We start from the raw sequence: 27,415 nt of genomic DNA, 5'->3' as shown, positions 1-27,415 counted from the left end.
AGAATATTTTTCGTCAGATATTTATTAATAACAAAAGAATTATATCATTAATAATTTATAAAGTGTGATCCACTGTTTATAACATTTTTATTAAAGTTTGGATCAATTCTTATTAAAGTTTGGATCAATTCTTATTAAAGTTTGGATCAATTCTTATTAAAGTTTGGATCAATTTTTATTGAAGTTTGGATCAATTCTAATTAAAGTTTGGATAAATTCTAATTAAAGTTTGGATCAATTCTTATTAAAGTTTGGATCAATTCCTTCATCATCCAATAAAAATCTGGATTAATATTTTTTTTGTCAATTGTGAAATCTGGGTTAATCTTCCATTATTAGCGATGTCGAGAATATTTCCTTCATTCTTAAGTAAATCTGAACTTATCCTGCTATTCTTAAGAAGGTTTGGACAACTATTTCTTCCACTTATAAGAAATCCTTAACAAACCTTTCTTAAATTTTTTACCAAAATCTGGACTAATTGGTAAATCCTGGACAATTCCTCTTCCTATTCTATATAAATCCTGGACGGATTCTTCTTTCATTCCTAATTCGGGATTAATTATTTTTTCCATTCTTATAATGCGTGGATTTAATCACTCATGAGGATTTATTCTGACAGAATGACTCGGGAAAGTGACATGAAGGAAGCAGCCGAGGCAGCAGCCGGCGAGTCTTCCTCAGCCATGGAGAAGCTTCAGAATCTTCTGTTGACACATGGGTACAACGGTATCATGCGCTTTGGCAGGTGGGTACAGAACCTTCTGTTCGTAGCTACATTTGGCAGGTGGGTACAGAACCTTCTGTTCGTAGCTACATTTGGCAGGTGGGTACAGAACCTTCTGTTCGTAGCTACATTTGGCAGGTGGGTACAGAACCTTCTGTTAGTTCGTAGCTACATTTGGCAGGTGGGCTCAGAACCTTCTGTTAGTTCGTAGCTACATTTGGCAGGTGGGTACAGAACCTTCTGTTAGTTCGTAGCTACATTTGGCAGGTGGGTACAGAACCTTCTGTTAGTTCGTAGCTACATTTGGCAGGTGGGCTCAGAACCTTCTGTTAGTTAAGAACATAAGAACGAAGGAACACTGCAGAAGGCCTACTGGCCCATGCGAGGCAGGTCCAAGTCTCCTACCGGCTTAAGCCAATGCACCCAACCTAGTCAGGTCGTAGCTACATTTGGCAGGTGGGTACAGAACCTTCTGTCAGTTCGTAGCTGCATTTGGCAGGTGGGCTCAGAACCTTCTGTTAGTTAGTAGGTACATCTGGCAGGTGGGTACAGAACCTTGTGTTAGTTCGTAGCTGCATTTGGCAGGTGGGTACAGAACCTTCTGTTAGTTCGTAGCTACATTTGGCAGGTGGGTACAGAACCTTCTGTTAGTTCGTAGGTACATTTGGCAGGTGGGTACAGAACCTTGTGTTAGTTCGTAGCTGCATTTGGCAGGTGGGTACAGAACCTTCTGTCAGTTCGTAGCTGCATTTGGCAGGTGGGCTCAGAACCTTCTGTTAGTTCGAAGGTACACTTGGCAGGTGGGTACAGAACCTTCTGTTAGTTCGAAGGTACATTTGGCAGGTGGGTACAGAACCTTCTGTTTGCAGGTACAACAGTAACAAGCATTTTGGTAGATCTAAAGACAACGTTCTGTTGGCTAGCGGCTACAACACTACCTTGTTCCATGCCAGGTGGGTCTTGAGTTCTGTTGGTTTACAGCCGCAACAGAAGAATTCGTCAGGCAGGTACTGGTGGTAGTAGGTTGGTAGACAGCAACCACCCAGGGAGGTACTACGTTGAAGTCCTGTGGTGCAGTAGGTTGGTAGACACAGTCAACCAACCACAGGGAGGTACTACAGTCCTGTGGTAGTAGGTTGGTAGACAGCAACCACCCAGGGAGGTACTACAGTCCTGTGGTAGTAGGTTGGTAGACAGCAACCACCCAGGGAGGTACTACAGTCCTGTGGTAGTAGGTTGGTAGACAGCAACCACCCAGGGAGGTACTACAGTCCTGTGGTAGTAGGTTGGTAGACAGCAACCACCCAGGGAGGTACTACAGTCCTGTGGTAGTAGGTTGGTAGACAGCAACCACCCAGGGAGGTACTACAGTCCTGTGGTAGTAGGTTGGTAGACAGCAACCACCCAGGGAGGTACTACCGTCCTGTGGTAGTAGGTTGGTAGACAGCAACCACCCAGGGAGGTACTACAGTCCTGTGGTAGTAGGTTGGTAGACAACAACCACCCAGGGAGGTACTACAGTCCTGTGGTAGTAGGTTGGTAGACAGCAACCACCCAGGGAGGTACTACAGTCCTGTGGTAGTAGGTTGGTAGACAACAACCACCCAGGGAGGTACTACAGTCCTGTGGTAGTAGGTTGGTAGACAGCAACCACCCAGGGAGGTACTACAGTCCTGTGGTAGTAGGTTGGTAGACAACAACCACCCAGGGAGGTACTACAGTCCTGTGGTAGTAGGTTGGTAGACAACAACCACCCAGGGAGGTACTACAGTCCTGTGGTAGTAGGTTGGTAGACAACAACCACCCAGGGAGGTACTACAGTCCTGTGGTAGTAGGTTGGTAGACAACAACCACCCAGGGAGGTACTACAGTCCTGTGGTAGTAGGTTGGTAGACAACCACCCAGGGAGGTACTACAGTCCTGTGGTAGTAGGTTGGTAGACAACAACCACCCAGGGAGGTACTACAGTCCTGTGGTAGTAGGTTGGTAGACAACAACCACCCAGGGAGGTACTACCGTCCTGTGGTAGTAGGTTGGTAGACAGCAACCACCCAGGGAGGTACTACAGTCCTGTGGTAGTAGGTTGGTAGACAACAACCACCCAGGGAGGTACTACCATCCTGTGGTAGTAGGTTGGTAGACAGCAACCACCCAGGGAGGTACTACCGTCCTGTGGTAGTAGGTTGGTAGACAGCAACCACCCAGGGAGGTACTACAGTCCTGTGGTAGTAGGTTGGTAGACAACAACCACCCAGGGAGGTACTACCGTCCTGTGGTAGTAGGTTGGTAGACAGCAACCACCCAGGGAGGTACTACAGTCCTGTGGTAGTAGGTTGGTAGACAGCAACCACCCAGGGAGGTACTACAGTCCTGTGGTAGTAGGTTGGTAGACAGCAACCACCCAGGGAGGTACTACCGTCCTGTGGTAGTAGGTTGGTAGACAGCAACCACCCAGGGAGGTACTACCGTCCTGTGGTAGTAGGTTGGTAGACAGCAACCACCCAGGGAGGTACTACCATCCTGTGGTAGTAGGTTGGTAGACAACAACCACCCAGGGAGGTACTACCGTCCTGTGGTAGTAGGTTGGTAGACAGCAACCACCCAGGGAGGTACTACCGTCCTGTGGTAGTAGGTTGGTAGACAACAACCACCCAGGGAGGTACTACCGTCCTGTGGTAGTAGGTTGGTAGACAGCAACCACCCAGGGAGGTACTACCGTCCTGTGGTAGTAGGTTGGTAGACAACAACCACCCAGGGAGGTACTACAGTCCTGTGGTAGTAGGTTGGTAGACAGCAACCACCCAGGGAGGTACTACCATCCTGTGGTAGTAGGTTGGTAGACAGCAACCACCCAGGGAGGTACTACCGTCCTGTGGTAGTAGGTTGGTAGACAGCAACCACCCAGGGAGGTACTACAGTCCTGTGGTAGTAGGTTGGTAGACAGCAACCACCCAGGGAGGTACTACCGTCCTGTGGTAGTAGGTTGGTAGACAGCAACCACCCAGGGAGGTACTACAGTCCTGTGGTAGTAGGTTGGTAGACAACAACCACCCAGGGAGGTACTACAGTCCTGTGGTAGTAGGTTGGTAGACAACAACCACCCAGGGAGGTACTACCGTCCTGTGGTAGTAGGTTGGTAGACAACAACCACCCAGGGAGGTACTACTGTCCTGTGGTAGTAGGTTGGTAGACAGCAACCACCCAGGGAGGTACTACCATCCTGTGGTAGTAGGTTGGTAGACAGCAACCACCCAGGGAGGTACTACAGTCCTGTGGTAGTAGGTTGGTAGACAGCAACCACCCAGGGAGGTACTACCGTCCTGTGGTAGTAGGTTGGTAGACAACAACCACCCAGGGAGGTACTACAGTCCTGTGGTAGTAGGTTGGTAGACAGCAACCACCCAGGGAGGTACTACAGTCCTGTGGTAGTAGGTTGGTAGACAGCAACCACCCAGGGAGGTACTACAGTCCTGTGGTAGTAGGTTGGTAGACAGCAACCACCCAGGGAGGTACTACAGTCCTGTGGTAGTAGGTTGGTAGACAGCAACCACCCAGGGAGGTACTACAGTCCTGTGGTAGTAGGTTGGTAGACAGCAACCACCCAGGGAGGTACTACTGTCCTGTGGTAGTAGGTTGGTAGACAGCAACCACCCAGGGAGGTACTACAGTCCTGTGGTAGTAGGTTGGTAGACAACAACCACCCAGGGAGGTACTACAGTCCTGTGGTAGTAGGTTGGTAGACAGCAACCACCCAGGGAGGTACTACAGTCCTGTGGTAGTAGGTTGGTAGACAGCAACCACCCAGGGAGGTACTACTGTCCTGTGGTAGTAGGTTGGTAGACAACAACCACCCAGGGAGGTACTACAGTCCTGTGGTAGTAGGTTGGTAGACAACAACCACCCAGGGAGGTACTACTGTCCTGTGGTAGTAGGTTGGTAGACAACAACCACCCAGGGAGGTACTACCGTCCTGTGGTAGTAGGTTGGTAGACAACAACCACCCAGGGAGGTACTACCGTCCTGTGGTAGTAGGTTGGTAGACAGCAACCACCCAGGGAGGTACTACTGTCCTGTGGTAGTAGGTTGGTAGACAGCAACCACCCAGGGAGGTACTACCGTCCTGTGGTAGTAGGTTGGTAGACAGCAACCACCCAGGGAGGTACTACCGTCCTGTGGTAGTAGGTTGGTAGACAGCAACCACCCAGGGAGGTACTACTGTCCTGTGGTAGTAGGTTGGTAGACAACAACCACCCAGGGAGGTACTACCGTCCTGTGGTAGTAGGTTGGTAGACAACAACCACCCAGGGAGGTACTACTGTCCTGTGGTAGTAGGTTGGTAGACAACAACCACCCAGGGAGGTACTACAGTCCTGTGGTAGTAGGTTGGTAGACAGCAACCACCCAGGGAGGTACTACTGTCCTGTGGTAGTAGGTTGGTAGACAGCAACCACCCAGGGAGGTACTACTGTCCTGTGGTAGTAGGTTGGTAGACAGCAACCACCCAGGGAGGTACTACTGTCCTGTGGTAGTAGGTTGGTAGACAGCAACCACCCAGGGAGGTACTACTGTCCTGTGGTAGTAGGTTGGTAGACAGCAACCACCCAGGGAGGTACTACCGTCCTGTGGTAGTAGGTTGGTAGACAGCAACCACCCAGGGAGGTACTACTGTCCTGTGGTAGTAGGTTGGTAGACAACAACCACCCAGGGAGGTACTACCGTCCTGTGGTAGTAGGTTGGTAGACAACAACCACCCAGGGAGGTACTACAGTCCTGTGGTAGTAGGTTGGTAGACAACAACCACCCAGGGAGGTACTACAGTCCTGTGGTAGTAGGTTGGTAGACAGCAACCACCCAGGGAGGTACTACCGTCCTGTGGTAGTAGGTTGGTAGACAGCAACCACCCAGGGAGGTACTACTGTCCTGTGGTAGTAGGTTGGTAGACAACAACCACCCAGGGAGGTACTACAGTCCTGTGGTAGTAGGTTGGTAGACAGCAACCACCCAGGGAGGTACTACTGTCCTGTGGTAGTAGGTTGGTAGACAACAACCACCCAGGGAGGTACTACTGTCCTGTGGTAGTAGGTTGGTAGACAGCAACCACCCAGGGAGGTACTACAGTCCTGTGGTAGTAGGTTGGTAGACAACAACCACCCAGGGAGGTACTACTGTCCTGTGGTAGTAGGTTGGTAGACAGCAACCACCCAGGGAGGTACTACAGTCCTGTGGTAGTAGGTTGGTAGACAACAACCACCCAGGGAGGTACTACAGTCCTGTGGTAGTAGGTTGGTAGACAGCAACCACCCAGGGAGGTACTACAGTCCTGTGGTAGTAGGTTGGTAGACAGCAACCACCCAGGGAGGTACTACCGTCCTGTGGAAGTAGGTTGGTAGACAGCAACCGCCCAGGGAGGTACTACAGTCCTGTGGTAGTAGGTTGGTAGACAGCAACCACCCAGGGAGGTACTACCGTCCTGTGGTAGTAGGTTGGTAGACAGCAACCACCCAGGGAGGTACTACAGTCCTGTGGTAGTAGGTTGGTAGACAGCAACCACCCAGGGAGGTACTACAGTCCTGTGGTAGTAGGTTGGTAGACAGCAACCGCCCAGGGAGGTACTACAGTCCTGTGGTAGTAGGTTGGTAGACAGCAACCACCCAGGGAGGTACTACCGTCCTGTGGAAGTAGGTTGGTAGACAGCAACCGCCCAGGGAGGTACTACAGTCCTGTGGTAGTAGGTTGGTAGACAGCAACCGCCCAGGGAGGTACTACAGTCCTGTGGTAGTAGGTTGGTAGACAGCAACCACCCAGGGAGGTACTACAGTCCTGTGGTAGTAGGTTGGTAGACAGCAACCACCCAGGGAGGTACTACAGTCCTGTGGTAGTAGGTTGGTAGACAGCAACCACCCAGGGAGGTACTACAGTCCTGTGGTAGTAGGTTGGTAGACAGCAACCACCCAGGGAGGTACTACTGTCCTGTGGTAGTAGGTTGGTAGACAGCAACCACCCAGGGAGGTACTACAGTCCTGTGGTAGTAGGTTGGTAGACAGCAACCACCCAGGGAGGTACTACAGTCCTGTGGTAGTAGGTTGGTAGACAGCAACCACCCAGGGAGGTACTACAGTCCTGTGGTAGTAGGTTGGTAGACAGCAACCACCCAGGGAGGTACTACAGTCCTGTGGTAGTAGGTTGGTAGACAACAACCACCCAGGGAGGTACTACAGTCCTGTGGTAGTAGGTTGGTAGACAACAACCACCCAGGGAGGTACTACAGTCCTGTGGTAGTAGGTTGGTAGACAGCAACCACCCAGGGAGGTACTACCGTCCTGTGGTAGTAGGTTGGTAGACAGCAACCACCCAGGGAGGTACTACCGTCCTGTGGTAGTAGGTTGGTAGACAGCAACCACCCAGGGAGGTACTACCGTCCTGTGGTAGTAGGTTGGTAGACAGCAACCACCCAGGGAGGTACTACTGTCCTGTGGTAGTAGGTTGGTAGACAGCAACCACCCAGGGAGGTACTACTGTCCTGTGGTAGTAGGTTGGTAGACAGCAACCACCCAGGGAGGTACTACTGTCCTGTGGTAGTAGGTTGGTAGACAGCAACCACCCAGGGAGGTACTACCGTCCTGTGGTAGTAGGTTGGTAGACAACAACCACCCAGGGAGGTACTACAGTCCTGTGGTAGTAGGTTGGTAGACAGCAACCACCCAGGGAGGTACTACTGTCCTGTGGTAGTAGGTTGGTAGACAACAACCACCCAGGGAGGTACTACCGTCCTGTGGTAGTAGGTTGGTAGACAACAACCACCCAGGGAGGTACTACCGTCCTGTGGTAGTAGGTTGGTAGACAGCAACCACCCAGGGAGGTACTACCGTCCTGTGGTAGTAGGTTGGTAGACAACAACCACCCAGGGAGGTACTACCGTCCTGTGGTAGTAGGTTGGTAGACAACAACCACCCAGGGAGGTACTACAGTCCTGTGGTAGTAGGTTGGTAGACAGCAACCACCCAGGGAGGTACTACCGTCCTGTGGTAGTAGGTTGGTAGACAGCAACCACCCAGGGAGGTACTACCGTCCTGTGGTAGTAGGTTGGTAGACAGCAACCACCCAGGGAGGTACTACCATCCTGTGGTAGTAGGTTGGTAGACAGCAACCACCCAGGGAGGTACTACCATCCTGTGGTAGTAGGTTGGTAGACAGCAACCACCCAGGGAGGTACTATAATCCTGTCCTGTGGTAGTAGGTTGGTAGACAGCAACCTTAATAAATCCCAGGGAGGTACTACAGTCCTGTGGTAGTAGGTTGGTAGAAACTGACCCTATGGAGCTAATAATTGGTCTGACTGGATTCCCTGGTTTGTGTGTTTTTATTAGTCCATACATGTAAGGTAAAGATGGATTAGTGGAAGTAAATTGTTTGACTAATTCATCTTTGCCTTTCAGTAGAAGTTTTATTGTTTTATTGAAATTGCTGTTAACGGTTTCTAGGGGATTTTTCCTAAGTTTAGAATAGGTTTCAGTATCATCTAAGAGATTATTCATTTTTTCTTCGTAATCATTTTCTTTCATAATTACTAGTCCCGAGTTCATAGATGAGGAAATATCCAAAATTTATGAAATAGGTAATGATTTAAAATACCCAAGAAATGTAATTGATAAATCTTTTAAAGTTGCTAGAAATACTTTTTACAATCCAAAAAGGGACAACCAGCCTTATTCAACTAAAAATATGTTGGTTCTCCCTTACCATGAAAACTTGGTTGATATGCCTTCTCTTCTTAAGACTTTTAATATTAAAGTTGCATTTAAAAATCTTGATACAGTAAAAAAACTTTTGATAAAGAATTCCCCCGAAAATGCTGATGGATGTGTCTATAAGATTCCTTGTAAAATTTGCGATAAAGTTTATTACGGTCAAACTGGTAAAAATCTCGAACTAAGATTAAAACAACATAAATATAGCATTAGAACTGGACAAGATTCCAATGCTCTATTTGTTCTTATGAGAGATTTTAACCATCCAATTGATTTTCAAAAAGTTGAGAAAGTAGTATCAAGCAAGTCCATGGTCGACAGGAATATAATTGAATCTTGTTTCATAAAAAGCAGTTTTGACAATAATATGAATATTTCCTTTGGTTTATATAAATTAGATCCATTTATAATTAATAAAATTTGGGAAGAATTTTATAATACACTGGACAAATAATAATTTTTAAAATTTTCTTGGGTAGAATAGTTTGTTGGTGGGTTGTGCAAAGGACCTGTCAAGTTGGGCCGGCGCGCGTCAGGTGTTTAACCGTTGTGGGATCTGATAGTGAGGTGCTGGCCAGACCCCTTATATAGCTTCCTTGGATGCTTTACTTTCATAGTTCCTTGATAATGTGAGTAGTCACGAAAGCGCTTGGAATTTCTCTATTCTTTCAGAGTGGTTGTTTTGCATATATATATATATATATATATATATATATATATATATATATATATATATATATATATATATATATATATATATATATAAAGCTCACACACTCATTTGGTTTTCTTCTATTTTCTTAATAGTTCTTATTCTTTATTTTCTCTTATCTCCTGGGAGAATTAGAAAAGAACTCTTCCTCCGTAAGCCATGTTTTCATAAAAGTTGACTAAAATACCGGGAGCAAGGGGCTAGTAACCCCTTTCTAATAAATACCAATTTTAAAGCCAAATCGAAGGGGTATTCTTTAGGTACCCCAAAGATATCCGTGTCCCAAAATCTGCTAGCACATTAAGCCCGAATCATGAAAACCAGTATTTAAGTTCAGATTATTTCATAAATGCAAATTAGGACCTACGTAAACCAAATCAGTCCATATATTCTTCTATGCAAGATTCCCCAGATTTTGTTTCAAAAATAATAAAAAAAATTTAATTTAATAATAATAATAATAATAATAATAATAATAATAATAATAATAATAATAGTAATAATAATAATAATAATAATAATAATAATAATAATAATAATAATAATAATAATAGTAATAATAATAATAATAATAATAATAATAATAATAATAATAATAATAGTAATAATAATAATAATAATAATAATAATAATAATAATACTCTTTATTTCTTTACGGTTACATAATATAATTGATGCAGGAATAGTTGATTTTTTCGACATTATAGGAAATTCCTGGTTATGTGAAGTATTTAGAAGAAATGGTTATATCTATGACTAAAATTTTTCTAAGGGTGGACCAGTAAGCCAGTGGAAGGCCTCGGTCAGGTGACCAAAAGGTCCAACGGCGGGTCATCATCTGAGTCCCACTTCAGGAAACACTTGTCCTGTTTCCTGACAAACCTAACCTAATCTAATCTAACCTAATCTAATCTAATCTAACCTAACCTAACCTAACCTAACCTAACCTAACCTAACCTAACCTAACCTAACCTAACCTAATCTAACCTAACCTAATCTAACCTAACCTAGTCTAATCTAACCTAACCAAATCTAATCTAATCTAATCTAAGCTAAGCTAATCTAATCTAACCTAACCTAACCTAACGTAACCTAACCTAACCTAGTCTAGCCTAATCTAACCTAACCTAACAAACCTTACCTAACCTAACCTAACCTAACCTAACCAAGTCTAATCTAACCTAACCTAATCTAATCTAATCTAATCTAAGCTAATCTAATCTAACCTAACCAAACCTAACCTAATCTAATCTAATCTAATCTAAGCTAATCTAATCTAACCTAACCAAACCTAACCTAACCTAATCTAATCTAACCTAATCTAACCTAACCTAACCTTACCTAATATAACCTAACCTAACCTAACCTTACCTAAAGTATTTATGGCAACCTTAAGATTTCATAAATACAGACATTTGTAAGGTTAAGTTAGTTTAATTGAATGTTAATGTTTATAATCCCTGACATAATTAGTCTATATAGAATTTACATCAGATGAAGATAGTCAATTGTTTATACATAATGGAGAGCAATCAATAAACATTCATAATTGTAGGCTTCCCTAAGACAGTTGGCCCCCACTTATACGGCAGGTTAGGTTCCAGGGTGTTCCACTTTACGGCTATTTCCGCCGTAAAGTGGAACACCCCTTTTTTTTATTAATGTATACAAATGCTAGATAACAAGTTTACACTAACATATTTTAGCAATTGAACTAGCCTGGTTGATCAGGCTTTGATCCACCAGGAGGCCTGGTTACAGACCGGGCCGCTGGGGCGTTGACCCCCGGAACTCTCTCCAGGTAAACTCCAGGTAAGCATTAAAAAACAATAAAAAGAAGTAGAATACACATATAGTACACTCATTACTTACCTTAAAATATTTGTAGTCTTAATGTAGGGTGAGAGGTGAGTAAAGGAGATAAAACGAATTAAAGAGAGAGAGAGAGAGAGAGAGAGAATGAGTAAATAAGAGAGGACAGAGATGTGGAGAATATAAACAGATGTACACGTCTGGTTTTGGCTCATACAGGTTTGTATTATACCATAATACAAACACTCTACATTGTGTACAAGTTGTACACTTATAACGATAAATATTTCCAGAGTACACACTGTATTGGCTCCAGTGAGACATATAAATTATATAATATGCAAATAATTAATTAATGCATCGTACTTTGTATTTAGTTTAATTCTATTAACATGTAAAACTTATCTGAGAAAGTTAGAACCTAGAACTTGTTTAGAGGTAAAGAACGAAAGGTATAATAGTGACTGGAACAATACGCAAATAACCCATTTACAAAGATTTTAGGTCTTGTGTACTATTCCAGTTGTGGTCAGTAGGTAAACGAACGTAATGTTCACTCACAGAATGTGAGGCTGCCTAATCAATCTAAAAACAAATCTAGCTCCTAGTAGGATAAATAACTAATTTGACATGTTTCTAAGGATGTTCCGGATCGCTGATGATGACGGAAGTCGTACTCTGAACCAAGAGGAACTAGGCGAGGCCATTCACAACTTCGGACTGCACTTGGATGATGAGGAAGTGGGTGAGATCTTCTCCACCATGGATGAGGACGGTACTGGAACCATCAACTATGAAGAGTTCCTCGATAAACTTAGGGTAATGTGCTTACTTTAATATAGAAGTAATGCAATTGGTTTATAACCCAGAGTTCCGGGATCCGGAGCTTATCTTCTTGATTTGCCGTTACTCTCCCGGCCCGGGTCTTTTCCATATGGTGACCCGGCCTTGGCTCCCTCTCTTGGGAGTGTCTGAGACCTGTTTGCCATGGGATGAGGTACAAGTACCTCCTCATCTTCTGGGACCAACTGTCCCCAGGCCTAATCCCATTTCCCGTCCTCACAGGGCTCGTAGGGAGAAGCTAGGCCTCTGGTCTGTCATCTTCCCCAAGGGGGCTCGTGGGAGTGACAGTATCGTGAACTGCAGGTGATAACAAGTTGTGTATTAGGTGAGTGTTGTGCACTGCGTCCAGGGGTGTTGTGCACTGCGTCCAGGGGTGTTGTGCACTGCGTCCAGGGGTGCTGTGCACTGCGTCCAGGGGTGTTGTGCACTGCGTCCAGGGGTGTTGTGCACTGCGTCCAGGGAACGATGCAACGTGTTGACAAGTATCCTTAAACTTACTATCGTTATTCAAATAGCAGTAAATTAATCCACTGCCGAGGGTGACATCCAGTGTTGGATGCGACGTATGGATGAGTCTCCGTACACTTGTCCCTGGGGTGAGTTGGCTGTTGTGGGTGACATCCTGGGCAGGGTGAGGCGCATAGAGAAATCTCCTGCTGAGGATTGCATCTTAGGGAAGGGGAGATGAATGGGTAAATCTCCATATACCCTCTACCCGCCCCTGTTCACCTAGCAGTAAATAGGTATCTGGGTGTTAGTTGACTGTTGTACCTGGAGTTTACCTGGAGAGAATTCCGGGGGTCAACGCCCCCGCGGCCCGGCTTGTGATCAGGCCTCATGGTAGATCAGAGCCTGATCAACCAGGCTGTTACTGCTGGCTGCACGCAATCCTGGTCAGGAACCGACTTTAGGTGCTTGTCCAATGCCTGCTTGAAGACTGCCAGAGGTCTGTTGGTAATCACCCTTATGTATGCTGGGAGGCAGTTGAACAGTCTCGGGCCCCTGACACTTATTGTATGGTCTCTTAACGTGCTAGTGACACCCGTGCTTTTCATTTGGGGGATGTTGCATCGTCTGCCAAGTCTTTTGCTTTCGTAGTGAGTGATTTTCGTGTGCAAGTTCGGTACTAGTCCCTCTAGGATTTTACAGGTGTATATAATCATGTATCTCTTCCGCCTGCGTTCCAGGGAATACAGGTTCAGGAACCTCAAGCTCCGTGAAGGTTCTCTGTCAGCAATTTCACCTGCCTTGAATACATGTAAGTCCCCTTACAAGTTTTTTCCCTGTTCATTTTTATAGAGCTATATGACCCTTGTGGGTTTAGCGCTTAACTTGATAAAAAAATTTCCCTGTTTATCATGCGATAATTAGGTACCTGGGTGTTAGTCGAATTATGTGGATAGAATTCTTGCCAGAGTGAAACGTGTGGACAAGTTTCCGTCCACCTACTGTCTCTCTTCACCTAGCAGTAAATAGGTACTAGGGTGTTAAGTGTCTGCTAGGGTGGCATTCTGGGTAGGATGTGAATGAACAAGCCTTCATACACCTACTGCCCCTGCTCACCTCAAAGAAAATAGGCACCAGGGTGTTAGGGGAATGTTGAGGGTGGAATCCCGGAAAGAGTAAGGCGTAGGAGCAGGTCTTTTTGCACCTTATGTCCATCTTCTCCCAGCAGTAAATAGGTAGCGGGGTGTTAGCTGAATATTATGAAGGGTGTCCTGAGCAGGGTGAGACGTATGAACAAATCTCCCAATACCTGTTGGCCCTATTTACCTAGCAGTAAATAGGTACCTGGGTGCTAGTTGACTCTTGAAGGTTGCATCCTGGGCAGTGTTACTTATGAACATGTCTTCTTGCACACACACTGTTCAGGATGAAATATATGGGCAAAATTAATTGTACCTGCTTTCCCTGTTCACCTAGCAGGAAATAGGTACATGGATATTAGTCGTCTATTGTGGGTGGCATCCTAGGCAGAGTTTCCTTACACCTACTTCCCTATACAGATGTTAGTTCACAGATGTGAGATGCATCCTGGACAGAGCGAGACGTAGGAGAAATGTTTCTTACACCTGCTTCCATTCTTCACGTTGCAGTAAATAGGTACCTAGGTATTAGCCGACTGTTCTGTTACCATCATAGGCAAGGTGAGACGAAACAAGTGTTTCCTGACGCTGGACATAGTCATATAATTACCCGCCATTGGAGCTTATGGTCATCTGACCGAGGCCTTCCGCTGGCTCACCTGTCCACCATTCTTCTTATGGCGATAAATGGTATAAAATATTTATACAATGGAAAAATAGATGTATCAATAAAGAAACGCATTACACTGCATTTGTGTCTAAGTTTCCAAGGTGAGAAATATGGATAAGTCTCCCTTTTATCCCTGTTTATCACGCATTAGTTACTTGGATGTTAGTCGATTGCTGTGGATGGCATCCTGGGCAGGCTGAGATGTATGCGTTAGTCTCTTATACACGTGATGTCCTTTACGTAGCTGTAAATAGGTACTGTTGTGGGTGGCATACTGAGTATTGTAAGATGTATCAGCAAGTCTCTACATCTGAGGTCTTTGTTCGTGTTGAGGTAAATAGGTACCTGGGGTTTAGTCAGCAATTGTAGGTGGCATCCCGTGCAGAGTGAGACTAATTAGCAAGTGTCCTCACACCTGATCTTATTCATGTAGCAGTAAATAGGTACTTAACTGCTAGGCAATGGTTTTGGGTGGCATCCTGTAGTGCGTGAGACATTGGTTCAAAATTTCCTTACATCTGCTTTCCCTGATCACAAAGCAGAAAGCAGGTGGCATCCTGGGCATTGTGAGTCATATGGGCAGATGTCATTACATCTGCTGTACCATTTCATATTAAGAACGTGTTAGTTGACTGTTGTTGGTGGCATCCTAGGCACGGTGAGACCAATGTGTACGTCTTCCTTCACCTACTGCCCCTGTTTACCTAGCAATAAACAAGAAAGTGGATAAATATACAGGAATGAACATGGACTCTATAGTCCTGACTGGTAGCAGCAGGTTCAGTGCTGCACCACTGAACCACGAGGCTTCTGAGACATGTTAGAGGTCACTGGCTGTGACCCAAGTGACCTTCCCACAGACCCAGAATAGTACATCTATTCTCATACCCTCCAGTACTTTTCAGTGACCTTCGATACAGAAATACCATGGAAGTGTTGTCTGTAAAGCATTCCTATTGCAAGCCTCTTAGCTCAGTGGTACAGCGCTGGACCTGCTATTTGTCAGGACCATGGTTCGACTCCCGATCCATTATTCAGTTTATTCATTGACAGTCGTTCATTACGACTTTCCTTGAGTTCAGGTACCTAGAATTTTGCTAACAGGTGAGAGTGGTATTCAGTGGATGGTAAGGCATATAGGCAACATTCCTTGCTCATACTGTATACCTTGCAGGAAATAGGTGGCATCCTGGGGGGGTGAGACTTATAAGCAAATCTCTCACGAGCCACCCCTATTCACTTAGCAGTAAATAGGTGCATGAGTGTTAATCGTCGGCAGCAGGTGGCATCCTGAACAAGGCGATACGGCTGGACAAATCTTACATCCGCTGCACCTGTTCACTAAGCATTATTAGGTACTTAGGTGATATGATAAATGGTTTAAAACCGACAAGTTGAAGATTGAGACACATATCCAACATATGGGAATCTTTATTAAGGAAACGTTTCGCCACACAGTGACTTCATCAGTCCAATACAAATCAGGAAGGTGTAAAGAGAGGAGGACTTTGAGATCAGACACTGCGTCATCATGGGATCTTGATACAAAGAATTCTTTAACACTTGTCCAACGTTTGGACGAAGACCAACTTCGACTAGTGGATGGTACTACTATGACCCCGCCTCCTCCTGCTTCACCTCACCTGACTACTTCATGGTACTACTATGACCCCGCCTCCTCCTGCTTCACCTCACCTGACTACTTCGACTAGTGGATGGTACCACTATGACCCCGCCTCCGCCTGCTTCACTTCACCTGACTACTTCGACTAGTGGATGGTACCACTATGACCCCGCCTCCTCCTGCTTCACCTCACCTGACTACTTCGACTAGCGGATGGTACTACTATGACCCCACCTCCTCCTGCTTCACCTCACCTGAATACTTCGACTAGTGGATGGTACCACTATGACCCCACCTCCTCCTGCTTCACCTCACCTGACTACTTCGACTAGTGGATGGTACTACTATGACCCCGCCTCCTCCTGCTTCACCTCACCTGACTACTTCGACTAGTGGATGGTACCACTATGACCCCACCTCCTCCTGCTTCACCTCACCTGAATACTTCGACTAGTGGATGGTGCTACTATGACTCCGCCTCCTCCTGCTTCACCTCACCTGACTACTTCGACTAGTGGATGGTACCACTATGACCCCGCCTCATCCTGCTTCACCTCACCTGACTACTTCGACAAGTGAATGGTACCACTATGACTCTGCCTCCTTCTGCTTCACCTCACCTGAATACTTCGACTAGTTGATAGTACCACTATGACCCCGCCTCATCCTGCTTCACCTCACCTGACTACTTCGACAAGTGAATGGTACCACTATGACTCCGCACCTCACCTGAATACTTCTAGCCACTATCCCCGCCTCATCCTTCACCTCACCTGACTACTTCGACAAGTGAATGGTACCACTATGACTCTGCCTCCTTCTGCTTCACCTCACCTGAATACTTCGACTAGTTGATAGTACCACTATGACCCCGCCTCATCCTGCTTCACCTCACCTGACTACTTCGACAAGTGAATGGTACCACTATGACTCCGCCTCCTCCTGCTTCACCTCACCTGACTACTTCGACTAGTGGATGGTACCACTATGACCCCGCCTCCGCCTGCTTCACCTCACCTGACTATTTCGACTAGTGGATGGTACCACTATGACCCCACCTCCTCCTGCTTCACCTCACCTCACTACTTCGACTAGTGGATGGTACCACTATGACCCCGCCTCCTCCTGCTTCACCTCACCTCACTACTTCGACTAGTGGATGGTACCACTATGACCCCGCCTCCGCCTGCTTCACCTCACCTCACTACAGTATATAAGCCACGTCTACGGCCCTATGCTCTACATTCTACAAGATTGATGGACTGAACACATCGACTCCAGGTTGAGGGACTGATTACCTCAAACTCCTCCTCTCCTTACACATTTCAGATTTTTATTGGACTGATGAAGCCACTGTGTGGCGAAACGTTTCTTCAGTAAAGATTCCAATATGTTGCATAAGTGTCTCAAACTTCAACTTAGTTGAAGGGTAACATCCCGGACCAGGTGAGATAATAGGCAATTCTCCATCCACGTCTTTAATAATTTATCTTATTTTTTGATAAATTTCCAGTGATTCTACACTGTTTATTTCCCAAATCATTCCAGTGGTCGCCCACCTTGTTTACAAAAGAATGTAAGAAAGAAGGAGCACTGCAGCAGGCCTACTGGCCCATGCAAGGCAAGTCCAGTGGTAGTAGTAGTAGTAGTAGTAGTAGTAGTAACAAAAATAATACAATATGGAAGAGCAAACACTGAGTGAACACTGAAACAAGCTGCCTCTTTCCAGTCTATATTTGTCCAACCTATTTTTATGTTACCCAAGTAATAGCTTTTATATCCTTTTACTCATGTACGAATTAATTGCTCTTCCATATTGTATTATTTTTGTTACTACTACTACTACTACTACCACTACTACTACTACTACTACTACTACTACTACTACTACTACTACTACTACTACCACTACTACTACTACTACCACTAGTGAAAATCGAAATGTTACCTCACTAGTATTGCACCTCACTCTGAGCCTTTATATACCCTCTGTGTCCATGTATTGTTTGTAATGGCTTGATAAAGCTCCTGGAGAGCGAAACGTTGCCACAATAAATGTCACATTAGTTGCACTTGTGTCCTTTTACTTTACATATTGTCGGTAATTCTACCAACTTTATTACAAGGCAAGTCCAGTTCTCCTACCGGTTTAAGCTAATGCCTTGACCTTGTCAGGTCAGCCACATTTCGATGATAATCGTTCCAGTGTTCCTTCAGTTCCATTTTTCCTCAGTTCATATTTACTGCAGTTGGTAAGTTATCATATTCATCAATTTTCTAATGTCCCTTCACACCCTTGTACGTGGCTATCATGTCCCTTCGCTCCCTTGTACGTGGTTATCATGCCCCTTCACACCCTTCACGAGGTAATCATGTCCCTTCACAACCTTGTACGTGGCTATCATGTCCCTTCACAACCTTGTACGTGGTTATCATGTCCCTTCACAACCTTGTACGAGGTAATCATGTCCCTTCACAACCTTGTACGTGGTTATCATGTCCCTTCACAACCCTGTACGAGGTTATCATGTCCCTTCACACCCTTTACGAGGTTATCATGTCCCTTCACAACCTTGTACGTGGCTATCATGTCCCTTCACAACCTTGTACGTGGCTACCATGTCCCTTCACAGCCTTGTACGAGGTTATCATGTCCCTTCACAACCTTGTACGTGGTTATCATGTCCCTTCACAACCCTGTACGAGGTTATCATGTCCCTTCACAACCTTGAACGTGGCTATCATGTCCCTTCACAACCTTGTACGTGGCTATCATGTCCCTTCACAACCTTGTACGTGGTTATCATGTATCTTCACAACCTTGTACGAGGTTATCATGTCCCTTCACAACTTTGTACGAGGTTATCATGTCCCTTCACAACCTTGTACGAGGTTATCATGTCCCTTCACAACCTTGTACTTGGCTATCATGTCTCTTCACAACCTTGTACGTGGCTATCATGTACCTTCACAACCTTGTACGTGGCTATCATATCCCTTCACAACCTTGTACGTGGCTATCATGTCCCTTCACAACCTTGTACGTGGCTATCATGTCCCTTCACAGCCTTGTACGTGGTTATCATGTCCCTTCACAACCTTGTACGTGGTTATCATGTCCCTTCACAACCCTTTACGAGGTTATCATGTCCCTTCACAACCTTGTACATGGCTCCCTTCACAACCTTGTACCTGTCCCTTCACAACCTGGCTATCATGTCCCTTCACAACCTTGTACGTGGCTATCATGTCCCTTCACAACCTTGTACGTGGTTATCATGTATCTTCACAACCTTGTACGAGGTTATCATATCCATTTACAACCTTGTACGTGGTTAGCATGTCCCTTCACAACCTTGTACGAGGTTATCATGTCCCTTCACAACCTTGTACGTGGCTATCATGTCCCTTCACAACCTTGTACGTGGCTATCATGTCCCTTCACAACCTTGTACGTGGCTATCATGTCCCTTCACAACCTTGTACGTGGCTATCATGTCCCTTCACAACCTTGTACGTGGCTATCATGTCCCTTCACAACCTTGTACGTGGCTATCATGTCCCTTCACAACCTTGTACGTGGCGTATCATGTCCTCTTGTACGTGGATATCACAACCTTGTACGTGGCTATCATGTCCCTTCACAACCTTGTACGTGGCTATCATGTCCCTCCACAACCTTGTACGTGGCTATCATGTCCCTTCACAACCTTGTACGTGGCTATCATGTCCCTTCACAACCTTGTACGTGGCTATCATGTCCCTTCACAACCTTGTACGTGGCTATCATGTCCCTTCACAACCTTGTACGTGGCTATCATGTCCCTTCACAACCTTGTACGTGGCTATCATGTCCCTTCACAACCTTGTACGTGGCTATCATGTCCCTCCACAACCTTGTACGTGGCTATCATGTCCCTTCACAACCTTGTACGTGGCTATCATGTCCCTTCACAACCTTGTACGTGGCTATCATGTCCCTTCACAACCTTGTACGTGGCTATCATGTCCCTCCACAACCTTGTACGTGGCTATCATGTCCCTTCACAACCTTGTACGTGGATATCATGTCCCTTCACAACCTTGTACGTGGCTATCATGTCCCTCCACAACCTTGTACGTGGCTATCATGTCCCTTCACAACCTTGTACGTGGCTATCATGTCCCTCCACAACCTTGTACGTGGATATCATGTCCCTTCACAACCTTGTACGTGGCTATCATCTCCCTTCACAACCTTGTACGTGGCTATCATGTCCCTCCACAACCTTGTACGTGGCTATCATGTCCCTCCACAACCTTGTACGTGGCTATCATGTCCCTTCACAACCTTGTACGTGGCTATCATGTCCCTCCACAACCTTGTACGTGGATATCGTGTCTCGCCTTTTCCTCCTTCTATTGTGGTCAACTACTCTTTTAAACCTGATGGGGATGATATGTTGAGATGTAGGCACATTAATTTTCACTTCAACTCTGCTCTCTCTCCCACAGCCTGAAATGACGGAGGAACGCAAGGCTGTGGTGGCGGAGGCTTACAGTGTCCTGGATGAGTCTGGAGACGGAGTGGTTACCTTGGAGGATCTTAAAGACAAATACGATGCCTCGGGACATCCTAGCGTCCTGGCTGGAGAAGCTACCGAGGATGATATCCTTCTTAAGTTTCTGGGAAGGTTTGAGGGTAACACCAAGGAAGATGGAAAGGTGAAGTGTGCAAAGAACAGAGAGAGAGAGAGAGAGAGAGAGAGAGAGAGAGAGAGAGAGAGAGAGAGAGAGAGAGAGAGACAGACAGACAGACAGACAGACAGACAGAGGGAGGGAGATACAAACAGACAGAAGACAGACAGACAGACAGAAGACAGACAGAGAGTCTAAGCACTTAACACCCACTCCGCTAGCACCTCCTAGTTCCATACATTTGCGTGAGACTTATCATACCTATTATTAAAGCTATTTATGGATCCTACCTCGACATTTTCGCTGACTAGGTCATTCCTTTTCTTGACTACTCTAAAACTAAAGAAATATTTCCTAAAATCTTTTTGAATCATCTGTGTTTTCAATTTTCAACTGTTTCGCCGAGTGTCTCACACCCGCCTTGAGAAAAGACTCGCCCTGACTACCATGTCAGTTCCTCTCAGTATTTTGTACGTCATAATCATATCACTTCTAGGCCTTCTGTCCTCTGGTAATGTTGGGTTTAGCTCCTCACACCCTTCACCTCTGTAACTAAATTCGATGCAAAGGCGTCCCACTGCGGTATGAAGGAGTATCTGTGATCTTTCACCCTCCCCCTTTTTTCTCTCTCAACTCTCCTGTCCCAGGAAGGATATATGTACGTGTAGTATTTCTGTTCATTTTCCGTACTGTTCCTGAATTGGCATTGTTCTTGATTTTACTGAAAATACCTCCTTGCAAATACTGCTCTGTGTGTGTGTGTGTGTGTGTGTGTGTGTGTGTGTGTGTGTGTGTGTGTGTGTGTGTATACTCACCTAATTGTACTCACCTAATTGTGGCTGCAGGGGTCGAGACTCAGCTCCTGGCCCCGCCTCTTCACTGATCTCCACTAGGTCCTCTCCCTCTCTGCTTCCTGAGCTTTGTCATACCTCTTCTTAAAACTATGTATGGTTCCTGCCTCCACTACTTCACTTGCTAGGCTATTCCACTTGCTGACAACTCTATGACTGAAGAAATACTTCCTAACGTCCCTGTGACTCGTCTGAGTCTTCAGCTTCCATTTGTGACCCCTTGTTTCTGTGTCCCCTCTCTGGAACATCCTATCTCTGTCCACCTTGTCTATTCCCCGCAGTATCTTGTATGTCGTTATCATGTCTCCCCTGACTTTTCTGTCCTCCAGTGTCGTCAGTCCGATTTCCCTCAACCTTTCCTCGTACGACATTCCCTTGAGCTCTGGGACTAGCCTTGTTGCAAACCTTTGTACTTTCTCTAACTTCTTGACGTGCTTGACCAGGTGTGGGTTCCAGACTGGTGCTGCATACTCCAATATGGGCCTAACATACACAGTGTACAGTGTCTTGAACGATTCCTTATTAAGGTATCGGAACGCTATTCTCAGGTTTGCCAAGCACCTGTATGCTGCAGCAGTTATTTGGTTGATGTGTGCCTCCGGTGACGTGCTCGGTGTTATGGTCTCCCCAAGGTCTTTCTCCCTGAGTGAGGTCTGTAGTCTTTGTTCACCTAGCCTATACTCTGTGGTCTTCTTTGCCCCTCCCCAATCTTCATGACTTTGCATTTGGCAGGATTGAATTCGAGAAGCCAGTTTCTGGACCACAAGTCCAGCCTGTCCAGGTCTCTTTGCAGTCCTGCCTCATCCTCATCCGATTTAATTCTTCTCATTAACTTCACATCATCTGCGAATAGGGACACTTCAGAGTCTATTCCTTCCGTCATGTCGTTCGCATATCAAAAATAGCACTGGTCCTAGAACTGACCCCTGTGGGACCCCGCTCGTCACAGGCGCCCACTGTGATACCTCTTCACGTACCATGACTTGTTGCTGCCTCCCTGTCAGGTATTCCCTGATCCATTGCAGTGCCCTCCCTGTTATATGCACCTGATCCTCCAGCTTCTTCACTAATCTCTTGTGGGGAACTGTGTCAAAGACCTTCCTGCAGTCTAGGAAAACGCAATAAACCCACCCCTCTCTCACGTGTCTTACTTCTGTTACCTTGTCATAAAACTCCAGGAGGTTTGTGACACAGGATTTGCCTTCCATGAACCCATGCTGGTTTTCATTTATAATCTTGTTCCTTTCCAGGTGTTCCACCACTCTCCTCCTGATAATCTTCTCCATGACTTTGCACACAATACATGTCAGAGACACAGGTCTGTAGTTTAGTGCCTCGTTTCTGTTTCCTTTCTTATATATGGGGACTACATTTGCTGTCTTCCATTTCTCAGGTAGTTGCCCAGTTTCAAGGGATGTGTTGAAGATTGTGGTTAGGGACACGCACAGCATCTCTGCTCCTTCTCTTAGGATCCATGGGGAGATGTTTTCTGGTCCCATCGCCTTTGAGGTATCAAGGTCACTTAGCAGCTTCTGCACCTCCTCCTCAGTTGTTCGTATGTCCTCCAACACTTGTTGGTATATTCCCTCTTGATGTTCCCTTCTGTGCTGTCTTCCCACAGCCCTTCCTGTCTCTACTATGAAAACTTCCTTAAATCTCCTGTTCAGCTCCTCACATACCTCCTGATCATTTCTTGTGAGTTCTCCACCTTCTGTCCTAAGTCTGATCACCTGGTCTTTGACTGTTGTCTTCCTCCTGATGTGGCTATACAACAGTTTCGGGTCAGTCTTGATTTTTCGATGCTATGTCATTTTCATACTGTCGCTGGGCCTCCCTCATTACCTGTGCCTACTCGTTCCTGACTCTGCGATTGATCTCCCTATTTTCGTGTGCTCTCTGCCTTTTGTACTTTTTCCATTCTCTATTGCACTTTGCTTTTGCCTCCTTACACCGTCGGGTAAACCAGGGGCTCGTTCTGGTCTTCCCATTGTTTCTGTTGCCCATGGGAATAAACCTTTCCACTGCCTCCTTGCATTTTGTTGTTACATATTCCATCATTTCGTTTACTGGCTTTCCTGCCAGTTCTCTGTCCCACTGGACCTCCTGCAGGAAGTTCCTCAACCCTATGTAGTCCCCTCTTTTATAGTCAGGCTTTTCCCATTCTACTCCTGTTATTCTCTCCACTTGCAACTCTACTATGTATTCAAAGCACAGAACCACGTGGTCGCTAGCTCCTAGGGGACTCTCATACTTGATGTCCTCAATGTCTGAACTGCCCAGGGTGAACACAAGGTCCAATCTTGCTGGTTCATCCTCCTCTCTCACTTTGGTAGTGTCCTTAACATGTTGGTGCATGAGGTTTTCCAGCACCACCAACATCCTGGCTCTCCATGTTTAGGTACCCACATGTGGCTCCAGGTTTTCCCAGTCAATCTCCCATTGGTTGAAATCCCCCATAACCAGCAACTTTGCTCTGCTGGAGTGAGCTCTTCTTGCCACCTCAGCAAGTGTGTCCACCATTGCTCTGTTGCTCTCTTCATATTCCTCTCTTGGCCTCCTGCAGTTCTGTGGTGGATTATACATCACTGCAATGACCACTTTGTGTTCCCCAGACTGAAGTGTACCTACTATGTGTGTTTGTGTATGTTTGTGTGTGTGTGTGTGTTTGTGTGTGTTTTGTGTGTTTTGTGTGTGTGTGTGTTTGCGTGTTTTAAACTACATGTGTTTAGCTCTTCTTTACTCTATTGCAGTATTTTATTATCACTGTGTTTCTCCCCATCCCAAAAAATTGTCCGGAAGGGTGATAAAGCATCCTTAGGAATGGCAGGAAATCAGGTATAATGGAAGAGGAGAGAATCTCCAATTGATAAATAACCAAGAACCCTTCAAAAACTTCAAGGCAACCCATTAGAAACAGTAAAAATGGCTCTTGGAGGTAATGAAAATAATGGCTGACTAATTACTTATCCTCTCATTATTATTATTATTAATAATAGTAATAGTTGTATCAATAGTTTGGATGTCTCATAAATCCATAACGTATTTCTTCTTTGCAGCTGACCAAAGAGGAGTTTATGGATTACTACTCCGGGATCAGCAAATCTATAGATGATGACGACTACTTTGTCGAGGTCGTCAAGAAAGCTTGGAAACTATAGACTACCAGTATTATTATTCTGAGGTGTTGGGCAGCCGGGACTGAATATTCAGAAGATTACACTAGCATGGGTCCATGGATATGGGGACCAAGTTCCTGGACCTGTTGTGTTATTGTAAGCTTTTGACTACTGCCCATAGGGTGGGTGTGTGTATGGTGACTACCACCCATGCCATAGGTATGGATGATTATCTCCAACACCATCTTTAAGAGGTACATAATAAGCTTCACAAACTGAACGTATTACTGGCCCTTTAACTAATCGGTCAGTCCACGACAAGTGGCTTCGTGTGTATGCTGAGGTCTGTTCCACCATATTCACGGAGATCCTGAACCATATCAGTAACAGGTTTCTAATTCGTGGCATTAGTGGGGTTTCTAATTAGCAGCATTAGTAAGGTTACTTGTTCATGTTATTAGGTGGGTTAATAATTTGCATAATTAGCAAGGTTCATAATTCATATAATTAAGAGGGTTCCTAATTCATGGAATTAGCGGAGTTGCTAGTTCGTGGTACTAGTGGAGTTAAGTTATGGAAACGGCGGGGTTCCTAATTTATAGAATTAATTGGACTCCTTATTCATAGCATTAGCAAGGTTCCTATTAAGTGGAATCAGCGAGGTTCCTAATTCAGAGTTCTATTGCCAATTCTTCACTAATGGGTAACCCACGAGTAAATGTAAATTCATGGATGTGTCAGAAAGAGAAAATTGCCGTCCCAAGAAGTCTCAGACTGGCACAGATATTCTGTAAATTAATATTTCAATACTTCCATAGTGAAAGCAGATATTTTCGGTAAGTGTTGAGCCCATAAGCACGATACAACACTTGTTATATAGACAGGTTTTGTATCATTCGTAAGACCTCGTGAATTTATGGTGACCTATTGCATTACATTCACTGGAGAAATAAATCAGTCAGTGGGATGGGAGTAAATCAGATTAAGTCCAAGTGAAAAGAAACTCCATTATTTTGGATCAAGAGCCCCTTACCAGGCCTTGATCCACTGTCTCCATGAGGGAACTGTGAAAAATAGTCTTCACAGTTAGAGTAGTAATTAATATTGGAGAACAAGTGCCACTGAGGAAAATACATTACCTAATATCAGAGAGAAAACTAACAACGACCTCTTGGAAAGTTCCCTCAAGTTGTCAATACAAAATTTATTATTTAACTGATGATAAAACAGATAAAGAACAGCATCGTTGTGAAATTCTTCTTTGATTCAAGCATAAATGTCTGTGTGTCACGCGCTTCTTGCTAAACCCACGACATACTGAGACACACTGTTCACAGTACGGGACATACAGTGCCTTCTCAAAGGTCAGCAATAAAAAGTGTTTCTTATTTCAAAGATACACGGAGGATGAGGAACGCAGGAACTGGCTCGGTAAGCTTGGGTATGACATGACTTAAACAACTCAACGAGCAAGAAAGAAGTGTCAGTGAGATCGGAAGTGTCTTCGGCGAGTTTGAGTTTGAAGTTGGGAACGTAATTTTTTACATTACAAAATATAATTCAAGTTTCCAATGATTACCATGAACGAATCTTTCTGGTACACTAGACGCAACTCTGCGTTCGCTAGTTATCAAAAGAAATTTAAATAGGAATATGAGGCCTTATCGATTTTGAGAAACAATGGGTAATAAATTTTTAGGACGTTCGAAATCTTGAGTCGGGATAACTAGAGGCTGTTGGAGGTAGAGTTAATGACTAGTGGCTGCTGAAGACAGAGGTAATGACTACTGGCTGCTGAAGACAGAGGTTATGATTAGTGTTTCCTGAAGACAGAGGTAATGACTAGTGGCTGCTGAAGACAGAGGTAATGACTACTGGCTGCTGAAGACAGAGGTTATGATTAGTGTTTCCTGAAGACAGAGGTTATGATTAGTGTTTCCTGAAGACAGAGGTAATGACTACTGGCTCCTGAAGACAGAGGTTATGACTAGTGGCTGCTGAAGACAGAGGTAATGACTACTGGCTCCTGAAGACAGAGGTTATGATTAGTGTTTCCTGAAGACAGAGGTAATGACTACTGGCTCCTGAAGACAGAGGTTATGACTAGTGGCTGCTGAAGACAGAGGTAATGACTACTGGCTCCTGAAGACAGAGGTTATGATTAGTGTTTCCTGAAGACAGAGGTAATGACTACTGGCTGCTGAAGACAGAGGTAATGACTACTGGCTCCTGAAGACAGAGGTTATGATTAGTGTTTCCTGAAGACAGAGGTAATGACTACTGGCTGCTGAAGACAGAGGTTATGATTAGTGTTTCCTGAAGACAGAGGTAATGACTACTGGCTCCTGAAGACAGAGGTTATGATTAGTGTTTCCTGAAGACAGAGGTAATGACTACTGGCTGCTGAAGACAGAGGTAATGACTACTGGCTGCTGAAGACAGAGGTAATGACTGTTGGCTGCTGAAGACAGAGGTTATGATTAGTGTTTCCTGAAGACAGAGGTAATGACTAGTGGCTGCTGAAGACAGAGGTTATGACTAGTGTTTCCTGAAGACAGAGGTAATGACTACTGGCTCCTGAAGACAGAGGTTATGACTAGTGGCTGCTGAAGACAGAGGTAATGACTACTGGCTGTTGAAGACAGAGGTAATGACTGCTGGCTGCTGAAGACAGAGGTTATGATTAGTGTTTCCTGAAGACAGAGGTAATGACTACTGGCTGCTGAAGACAGAGGTAATGACTACTGGCTGCTGAAGACAGAGGTAATGACTACTGGCTGCTGAAGACAGAGGTTATGATTAGTGTTTCCTGAAGACAGAGGTTATGACTAGTGTTTCCTGAAGACAGAGGTAATGACTACTGGCTGCTGAAGACAGAGGTTATGACTACTGGCTGCTGAAGACAGAGGTTATGACTAGTGTTTCCTGAAGACAGAGGTAATGACTGCTGGCTGCTGAAGACAGAGGTAATGACTAGTGTTTCCTGAAGACAGAGGTAATGATTGCTGGCTGCTGAAGACAGAGGTAATGAGTGCTGGCTGCTGAAGAC

The 27,415-nt window shown here is 45.2% G+C and overlaps 1 protein-coding gene across 3 annotated transcripts; it reads left to right on the top strand.

Annotated features, from left to right (window-relative positions):
• Positions 1-617: 617 nt before the first annotated feature.
• On the top strand, positions 618-26,720 carry LOC128704762 (crustacean calcium-binding protein 23). Of its 3 annotated transcripts, none has more exons than XR_011391313.1 (5): positions 618-748; positions 11,641-11,818; positions 20,217-20,426; positions 24,307-26,201; positions 26,260-26,720. XR_011391313.1 is itself a non-coding variant. In XM_053799896.2 (4 exons), exons 1-4 carry the CDS (start codon positions 624-626, stop codon positions 24,406-24,408), a joined length of 615 nt encoding a protein of 204 aa, XP_053655871.2. In that variant the 5' UTR covers positions 618-623; the 3' UTR covers positions 24,409-26,720. The 3 variants fall into 3 exon arrangements, 1 of the variants encoding a protein (XP_053655871.2); XR_011391312.1 differs by having other exon boundaries at positions 24,307-26,230; positions 26,289-26,720; XM_053799896.2 differs by having other exon boundaries at positions 24,307-26,720.
• The last annotated feature ends 695 nt before the right edge of the window (positions 26,721-27,415 follow it).

This window comes from Cherax quadricarinatus, unplaced genomic scaffold, assembly GCF_038502225.1.
Source record: "Cherax quadricarinatus isolate ZL_2023a unplaced genomic scaffold, ASM3850222v1 Contig1289, whole genome shotgun sequence".
NCBI classification, from domain to species: Eukaryota; Metazoa; Arthropoda; class Malacostraca; order Decapoda; family Parastacidae; genus Cherax; species Cherax quadricarinatus.
Note: the sequence above shows the minus strand (reverse complement) of the source record. Positions and strands in the feature narration are given on the sequence as shown.